Source organism: Bicyclus anynana, chromosome 21 (assembly GCF_947172395.1).
Source record: "Bicyclus anynana chromosome 21, ilBicAnyn1.1, whole genome shotgun sequence".
Taxonomy (NCBI): domain Eukaryota; kingdom Metazoa; phylum Arthropoda; class Insecta; order Lepidoptera; family Nymphalidae; genus Bicyclus; species Bicyclus anynana.
The window spans coordinates 11759077-11769108 of NC_069103.1; the positions used below are offsets into that span (position 1 = coordinate 11759077).

Genomic DNA, 10032 nt, shown 5'->3' on the forward strand with positions numbered 1-10032 from the left:
AATATTAGTATAGATTAAATTGGATTGGTAACTACCCACCAAGCGGCTGTGATCACGATTTGTTTCAGTAATACAATAAACAATCACGTTAACTTAAATATAAAAAGTATATTTAAATGTCAAGGATTCGTATCAGTATCGTTTTTGTAAACAGCTTGCACATGTGCTGTCCAGTGGTAATCGCAGAGTTCCGGTGAGTGGTCCACTCTCTCCATGTACCCGAGACCCCCGGGTAGAGGGTACAATTCCTCGTAGGCTGTGTCAAGTATATCGGGCGGTAATGTTGTACTTCGGGATAGTATCCAGGTTAGAACTGGAAATTATAAAGAAAACGGCCAGTTGGTAAGAAAAGGTAATAACAGCCATCCAAAAAAAATCGTCACTGACGTCCTATTTTGACGGCACATGGTCACAAGACCTGCTAGCCTATTCACTAAAGTGAGGAATGTCATTTACTTATAGCTTGGAAACTGCGTTCGTAACACTCCCAAGGATCCACGCGCGTATGGGGCGTGTAGCGATGAATGAAAAACCCACGACTGATGCACCACACTTCCCCGCACGCACGATTTCACACTCGCGCAGTATTTCCCCCCCGTTGCCCGCATATCATGGGAGTGTCATCAACGAACTTGCCAGACTATACTGTATGATATCAGCGCTACATGTCCAAACTCAATTGGTCACGTAACATTATGCTGAGCTGGGGTCATTTTCTGGGTTATGCCACACATCGCAGGGTATTGTCCTGGATGTCCTGGTGTACTGGAGATATTGTGATGTGTGGCATAATTTCGGAATAAACGCATTTATCTATCTTATATCCATGAAAGGTTGTCGGTAGGCACCGAACATAGGTCTCTTGTTTGGACTTCCAAACAAAACGGTCTCGAGCCGCAAGGACTGAGGACATCAAGCGGGTTGCCGGTTTCCTGCAACCCGCTTGATGTCCTCAGTCCACCTAGTGGGGGGTCGACCAACACTGCGCTTCCCGGTGCGGGGTCGCCATTCCACCTTGGGACCCCAACGTCCATCGGCTCTTCGAACTATGCGGCCTGCCCATTGCCATTTCAGCTTCGCGACTTGCTACGCTAAATCAGTGATTTTGGTTTTTCTGAGGAGGTCCTGGGTTCGATCCCCGGCTGGACCGATTGAGGTTTTCTTAATTGGTCCAGGTCAGTCTGGTGGGAGGCTTTGGCCGTAGTTACCACCCACCGACAAAGACGTACCGCCAAGCGATTTAGGGTTCCGGTACGACGTCGTGGAGAAACCGAAAAAGGTGTGGATTTCATCCTCCTCCTAACAAGTCAGCCCGATTCCATCTTAGATTGCATAATCACTTACCATCAGGTGAGATTGTAGTGAAGAGCTGACTTGTAAAGAATAAAAAAAAAATCGATCACGCAGAGAAACCCCAAGCATAGCTCGCTCGATCACCCAGTTTACCAACTGCAAATGAAAAATCTATTACATACCATATTTAAAATTTAACATCTGATTGTACTTGCAACCGTATACTATCGCGTAGTTGGTGTAATCAGTCCTTAATACCGATAGGGGGATGCCAAATGGATCTGAAATAAAAAAAAATGTAAGCTGAATTATTGTTATTGCTACGAAATTAATATTCTATGTTTTCTACAGAATATCACAAGACATCATGTCTTCAATAGCCAGACTTTTGAAGATGTTTTTATTTATATAGAAATTTGTTATTAAATATTAAATTACCTTTTGCTAGGAACCCTTAAAGTTTATCGTTATCAGTGGATTTTCGAAGGGTAAGATATGATATCTTAAATTAATTTTTAATTATTGACTTGTTCTTATTGACTTATTTAAAGCTTATATAAAACTAGCTGACACAACGCGGTTTCACCCGCGTGGTTCCTGATCCCGTAGAGATACGGCGATAATATATAGCCTTTAGCCTTCCTAGACAAATGGGCTATCTAACACTGAAAGAATTTTTCAAATCGGACCAGTAGTTCCTGAGATTAGCGCGTTCAAGCTAACAAACTCTTCAGCTTTATAATATTAGTATAGATGACATTATTATGTGGTTTATGTTTTGAAATAAAAAAAATCAGTAGTATAATTATTTGTATGCAAAAAATACTCTAGTTTTTCATTTAGTACCTATATTCTGTGTCACAAAAGCAAATCTACATTTGCTACGAGTAATAATCTATATCTACTAATAAATACACATAGTGCGAAGAGGTGATGGACGTTGGGGTCCCAAAGTGCTGGAATGGCGACCCCGCACTAGTAAGCGCAGTGTTGGCCGACCCCCCACCAGGTGGACTGACGACATCAAGCGAGTCGCAGGGATTCGCTGGATGCAGGCGGCTCAGTATCGTGATGTTTGGAAGTCCCTACAAAAGGCCTATGTCCTGCAGTGGACTCCATCGGCTGATATGATGATGATGATGATGATGATGATGACTAATAAATATCTGCGATTGCCGATTTTCGGTATTAGATATTTAACCAAATCAGAAACGATTTAAAAGAGATTGATATTATCTCTGATAATGCGTACTTAATACAAGCAATGGTTATAAATATAAATCAATCAATCAATCAAAATTTATTTATTAACACCAAATTCCGCCTTACAGCTTGCAATATCATTATAAAAACATTGTAATTTACAATAATCAATTCACAAATATTAATTATTAGTACAGTGGTTAATTAATTAGTAGTTACATTGAATATTTTAAAGTATAAACCATGCAAAACGATAATTCTAAAGAGTTGCAATATCGGCAGGAATTAGTCCCATAAAGTTTATTTTATCAGTATCTTGTTATTATAAAACTAATACTTACCAATAATTTTGTAGAAACTAAAGCAACGCAAACGGATTTTTTTACTTTTTACTTGTGCTTTTACTAATGTTTATATTTAAGCTAGCGTACTCCCGTGATTTCGCCTACGTGGAAATCAATGTAAACTTACAACCCCTTTTTCATCACTTTAGGGGTTGAATTTCAAAATTTCATGAACAAATGTTTAAAATTGTAAGTAAATCTGAAAAAGACTTTCCATACAAACTTTCAACCCCTATTTCCCCTATTCTATTTTCATTTAAGGGATAAAAAGAACAGATGTTCTGCTCCAAGGTCCCATTTATCATAATACCAAAATTCATCTTGATCGGTTCAGTTGTTTAGCCGTGAAAAGGTAACAGACAGACAGGCTGACTTTCGTATTTTTAATATAAGTATTTAATTAATATAAGAATTATTTTGTGTTTTTATTAAAAAAAAAAACCGTATAGTAGCCGTGATAGCCCAGTGGATATGACCTCTGCCTTCGATTCCGGAGGGTGTGGGTTCGAATCCGGTCCGGGGCATGCACCTCCAACTTTTCAGTTGTGTGCATTTTAAGGAATAAAACATCACGTGTCTCAAACGGTGAAGTAATACATCGTAAGGAAACCTGCATACCAGACAATTTTCTTAATTCTCTTCGTGTGTCAAGTCTGCCAATCCGCATTGGGCCAGCGCAGCGGTGGACTATTGCCCTAACCACTCTCGTTCTGAGAGAGCTCAGCAGTGAGCCGAATATGGGTTGATAATGATTAAAAAAACATCAAGTAAATTAATAAATATCAACCAACCTATATTATTTTTTGGTATAACAAACACAGCTTCGTCTCCCGGAGCGTAAGTACTGTTGATATGGAACATGTATTCGATACCGCCTCTGATGGACCGGTGCTGGAACACGATGGATCTCTCGCACTGTTGGACCAACTTGTAGGAACATTGTCCGTTTTCCTCGTACCAGGAAGGAATGCGTTGGATTGTGTACCATTGACCTAGGAACTGAAAGCGTAAAAAAAGGATAAAAATTTAATACAAAGCAACTTAAAACTTATGGTTTTCATCATCATTATCAACCCATATTCGGCTCACTGCTGAGCTCAAGTCTCCTCTCAGAATGAAAGGGGTTAGGCCAATAGTCCACCAAGCTGACCCAATGCAAATTGGTAGACTTCACACACGCAGAGAACCAAGAAAATTCTCTGGTATGCAGGTTTCCTCACGATGTTTTCCTTCACCGTTAGAGACACGAAATATTTAATTTCTTAAAATGCACACAACTGAAAAGTTGGCGGTGCATGGCCCGAACCGGATTCGAACTAACACCCTCCTGAATCGGAGGCAGAGGTCATATCCACTGGGCTATCACGGCTCTCGGTATACAAACAAACGAACAAATAAATCAATCTTAGTCTTCAAAAAATATATCGTAAAATTCAGGTATGGCCAATGATCTTGGCTTGTCCCCGTTGTAGACAAATTAAAGATGAATTAAAAATATCGTAAAACGTAGTAGCTAACTTTTTTGATTAACACAAAAATTAATTTTATTAACCTTTATTTGAACTGTCAGAAATTTTCAATTCATAATTAATTTGAGAAGCCACAATTTTACTATACATGGGGTTTTTATAGCTTGTCCTGCCGATTTATGCATTGCAAAATATCATCATCATTATCAGCCGATGGATGTCAACTGCTGGGGTGTGATTCCGCTATTTTATACTGTCGATCCGCCATAACAAGTTTTGTTAGAATTTGAACTTTATTTCTTTATGATGCCAAAAATAAAATGATGCAACAACGAAGTTGCCATAGAAATGAGCGATGTCACATCGCTGTAACTTTACAGAATGCAGGGGCTGCACTACCTCTTATGGTCTTTTAAACACCACAGTCTTAGAGCAGCTAGCATCCAGCGGAGTCAGCATTGCAAAATATACTGGGAAGTCTAAAGTAAGAATATACAGGGTGCTGGGGAGTATTTTCCATTACTTCAAGGTGTTGACGAGTCCACTTATAGGAGCCGAACTGCGTAATTAAAATTATTTTTAACTTAAAAAATAAAACCTTTTTATGTTTTTACTAGCTTTCATAGCCTTATTGCCTTCCTCGATGAATAGGCTATCTAACACAGAATGAATTTTTGAAATCGGACCAGTAGTTCCTGAGATTAGCGCGTTCAATCAATCAAACAATCAAACAAACTCTTCAGCTTTATAATATTTGTATACAAACAAGAAATTCAAATAATTCTGACTATTCATGTAACACCTGTCATTGCATTTTAAAATTCTAAAGTTTTGCTACGTCATAATTATAAGGATGCGATTCAGGGACACATTTTTAGATCTATTTACAAAAGAAATATTATTTACTCCAAATATATTAATTTTAGAATTAACTTTCGATAAAGAACATAACCCCAGAGTTATGAGAACCCCAGCACCCTGTATAGGTATACTTTGCGACTCAGAACAAGTACTCACAAAATCTCTCACCCTTTCAATTTCAAAGTACTCCATAGTCTTCACCTCTTTACAATCGCCGAATAAAATCACTTGTCCAAGACATGACACGTGCAAATTGAGCAATAATAAAAAACTAATATATTTTTTACACATTTTGTCAGCACTATGTTATTGAGATGGATGCGTATGTATTCCGTAGCGTTACAACTATCTCAGATTAGTTTATCAGATATACATCTTAGTTGATATCTTATTGAGATTTACGTTTCACGTTGTATTCTTAACCTGGTTTATCAATAGTAGTCGCTAGGCGTTCTCACACAACAACTGTAGTGAAATGATAAGTAAGAAATATTTTTTTCATATTGTTTAGGTTAGGTTAGGTTGCAATGCACTTTTCAGTTAGGCATATGCATTATAAGAAACTGAATATCACGTGTCTCAAACGATGAAGGAAAAACATCGTGAGGTAACCTGCACACCTGAGAATTTTCTTAATTCTCTACGTGTGTGTCTCTACTCGAAACCTTGGTACCTTCCAATACCACCACGGTCCATGAATGGTGATGACATGATTACTGATAATACTATGCCAAAAATCGCTTTTTGTTTGGACAGTTGAGGATCTGCAGTACTATTAGTACGCACGTGCGAGTTATACAAAACATCGTTACAGAGTAAACATGCTGGACTGTTGCAACTTTCAATGCCCCCAAAATTCAAACTAAGGCATATGTATTGCTTGATGAACCTACCTGAACCATATCTTTCATAGCACTTAGCAGACTGACACGTCAAACTTAAAAGACCCCTCTTTTTGCGTCGTTTAAAAAAGCTTTGTCACAAGGAGTATAAAGCTTTGCTAATTAGGACAATAAGCTTTTTGTTGACAAATATAAAAAGTCTATTAGAAAGTAAACAAACTTTAATGAATACACAATTGCATAATAACTTACTTATGTCATTTCTTACAATTCAGAAATCTACTATTTTCTAGTAGTGTAAGTAAGATCACCTTTTTGCTCCAACGCAAACAAATAATTACAATACGAATGGAAAATTCGCTGCACTTTTTGTCTACGGAAGTTCCTAATTGTTTGCTAGTAAAAAATGTTATAAATGCAGCAAGTTTTTGCCTGCCATCTTAGTTGATTTGTAACTGTTAGCGACGTTGTTGGGGAAAAGATCCAATATGTTCTACTTCTTTTTGTTTCTTTCGCTTTCTGTTTTAGGAGTCGAGAGTGTTAAACAAAATGTTACTTGTCCAAAAGTTAGACCTATGGAGCTGGATTTGTTTGAGGTAGGTTTAATTCATTTATTTGGAAACAAAAACCCAGTTTAAGATGTAAGGATACTGCTTACTTTAAGATAATCATAACATGAATAGTAGTAATGAATTAATGAAGCTTGAAAGATAGAAATTAGAATTTACAACCAGCAAACAGTTTTTAGTTAACATAAAAAAACAAATAGGGTAAAAATATATAAGGATAAGAGATAAACTAAATTACAGTAAAAGCAAAATAGAGTTTGGCTAAAAAAAGTAGATTGAAATCACCCGGCAAATTCAAAAAAATATCTACTAATTTTTATTAAAAAAACGTACATCTGTGAAAACATTACTACGTTCATAATGTAAAAAATTAAATTGCAATTAACAGACTTGAGTTATTTAAATATTTGCACTATTGTTTTGGGAACACCCTCAATTTTGTTTTAAATTTGCCGTTCGACTTCAGTCTCTCCTTAAATTAGCCAAATTCTACAGTAATTTTATAAAAATTGCTTGTAAGTTACCTCCATTAATGTTTTTGATATTGTTGTAACTAAATATATGAATATCAGATTTGCAACAAACGGTATAAAAAGTGAATATTTGGTATTCATCTTCAATGGCAAAAAGACTCTGGTTTCATTTCTTCACCTTGGTATAGATGTCTTCATAAAGGTTCCTCTATTTTCTAGCTTGATGGAAAATGGTACCTTGCAGCTGTAGCTACAGAGATCAATATTCAAGGTGACTGCGCGACCGTGGTCTTCAGCCACAAGAACACCAACACAACGGATGTTTCCATCAGTTGGATAGTCAATAACACGGCTAGCTACTTCAACGGTTCCGTAGCTCTGACAAGTGATAGTACTGGAGCGGATTTCTTGATGATCACTTATACCGGTAAGATGTTACTTAATGTAAATAATCTTGTACGCTACAACAAAATTAATCAGGTCAAACATTATAGCAGAGTATTTTTCTGGAGTGCGATTCCATATACCCTAGCACAAGTAATCGAAAGGGTTTTTTTTTAAAGTTATAGATGGGGTTGAAAAGTAAAAGTATTATTATTTTTATTTGTGAACATTAGTATGTCCTTTTGTGTGTATGAGTTCGCAACGTATGATACAGCGGTATCTAGCTCAATTATCAGGATGTTGTACAAATTGTACAAATTCATACACAAAAATTAATATGAATTTGTGCAAGGCTTCGAGAGGCTTGAGAGACCTCTCAAGCAAATAGGTTTAGAGTGTCAAGTTCAATATAATATTTATTTTAGTACCTTAGTAATTTTGGGTCTAGATAGTGATGTGTGTATTGATGTAGATGATATGTTTCTCAAAGTAAATACTGAAAATTGTTATAGATTTAATAATTGATGAAAAAACATCGGAAATAGCAAAATCACAACCTTTCAATAACTACAGGTTGCTTTAATAAAACATATAATTTATATTTCAGATAAAAAAACTGAAACATATTCAGTGCTGGACGTGGACTATGAACACTACGCAGTAATGTTTGTATGCTATGACGATCCTGATAGCAATAGCAGCAGTTGTAAGTAAATTATTCTATGTTTGTATGATTTTGATTTATAGAAAGCGTTTGACACGTTTAAAAATTATTGTAATTTCACTTTTATTATATTTTCTACTTACCAACAATGATTCGTATTGGATGACGAAGTATTTGAAATAAAAATTACAATTTATCTAAATAACCTATCTATATCTAATCTAGGAAGTAGCTAATTAATTGTCAATATTTTCTTAATATTGTTTTTCATAATATTTAACTAAATGAACATTATCATTTTAATATTGAGATTATATTTTGCGCTTATCTTGTGGAAAACTTATCGAATTAGAACAATTATTTATTTCTTGTGAGTGTTCTAGCAGCATTGCAAAGCATTTCAGGATCAACTAGTTCCGCATAAAATGTATAATATAATAGGAACTGGATTTCTTATTTAAATTTTTTGGACATAATGATACATTAGTGTTAGAAAAAAATACGGACTGTAATTGTAAGCATTCCAATTTTATGCATCAATGGAGGTCAAGCGCATTGAGACGCGTAAATTACTCGTACCTACTTTAATTGTAGTCGTCAGATAAAAAATAAATACATTATTTTGTAGACTACAAACTACCAATGATGTTTTCCATAGAATTGACTAGTTTGATTAATAATGATTTGATCGATAAAGATATACATTTAACCATTAAATAGACTTTATTTTTTGTAACACTCTTATGGACACGCGGTCTCATGGTCAAGGAATTCAATTAATTGGAAAATATGTATGAATTAAAAAGTTATTACTTTGAATCTAAAAAAATAACCATGTAGTTGAATATTAATTGATCATTTGCTTACATAGTTTAAGTTAAGGGCATTAAAAATTAAAGGCAATTTTCTGTCTTAATTCCCTGAGATCATATTTGAACCTAAAACTCAAATAGTTTTTTTTCTCAAAATTAAAACTATTAATTACTCTTTAATCTAATGAATAGCAAACATAAAAAACAAAAAATTATTTTCATAATATTAAACGTGAAAATTTTGACAATGGCCATAATCAAATAACATATGCAAACTGTGAGAGGTCTGTGAGACCGCGCGTCCATAGTTAAGGGTTAAAGCGTATCGTTAGCCTGGAAGCTAAGTCTGGTGACTGAGAATACTATCGAAAGGATAGAAAGACAGACGCGAACAGCATACTTTTTTTAATCGTATAGTTTTTTATGGTTTCCATACTTATCATTACAGATGAACTATGGAAACTAACTCGATCACCGCACCTAAAGAAGACAGATGCGATGAAGCTGGACCAGGCAGTAGGCAACTACAGTCTCCAGTCCACTCCGTTCATGTATTTCAACAATACAGAAGACTCTTGCAGGATCAACGCTGGGAGTCATTTGAACCCTTCTGCATTGGTTATGACGTCAGCAGCTGCTATGACGTTATTTAGACGGCTTTATTAATGACTTCTATAAACTTCTTTATCTTTATCAAGCAATGGCGTTTATAGATCGTTTGAGCGAAGTAGACGTTGAAGAGAAAAACAATAGACATTATGTAAAATAGGAATTGTAAAAATTCAAAATTGTTAGTAGGAGAGGAGGTTCATCATAATTACACGAAAACTATTTTTTTTAACCGACTTCAAAAAAAGGAGGAGGTTCTCAATTCGATTCTATGTTTTTTTTTTTGTGATAAAAACGTTGATGTAAAATATTTATTAGGTTAAGTTGGTGTTGAGTTGCCTTTATTGAATGCCACTTCTAGAAAGCTTGTTATCTTTGTTATCTATGCAAAGGCTGTTAAAACATGAGAACACGAAACCATAAAAATTGATAATTATAAAAAAAAGTTATGTTATAAGTAGGTAATTACGGATTTTTTGGTCAAGCCATCTTTTATGTTTAGAAGATAA

General features: G+C 35.4%; 2 protein-coding genes across 2 annotated transcripts; one reads left to right on the plus strand and one right to left on the minus strand.

Moving 5' to 3' along the window:
* Positions 1–107: 107 nt before the first annotated feature.
* Positions 108–5615, minus strand: LOC112046425 (apolipoprotein D). Its single transcript, XM_024083039.2, has 4 exons — positions 5339–5615; positions 3632–3839; positions 1476–1574; positions 108–313 (listed from the first exon to the last, which is right to left on the minus strand). Exons 1-4 carry the CDS (start codon positions 5459–5461, stop codon positions 120–122), a joined length of 624 nt encoding a protein of 207 aa, XP_023938807.2. The 5' UTR covers positions 5462–5615; the 3' UTR covers positions 108–119.
* A 972-nt stretch (positions 5616–6587) lies between these two features.
* On the plus strand, positions 6588–9660 carry LOC112046426 (insecticyanin-B). The gene is made up of 4 exons (XM_024083041.2): positions 6588–6608; positions 7274–7481; positions 8046–8144; positions 9363–9660. The coding sequence occupies exons 1-4, from the start codon at positions 6588–6590 to the stop codon at positions 9578–9580; spliced, it is 546 nt and encodes a 181-aa protein (XP_023938809.2). The 3' UTR covers positions 9581–9660.
* Positions 9661–10032: the final 372 nt, after the last annotated feature.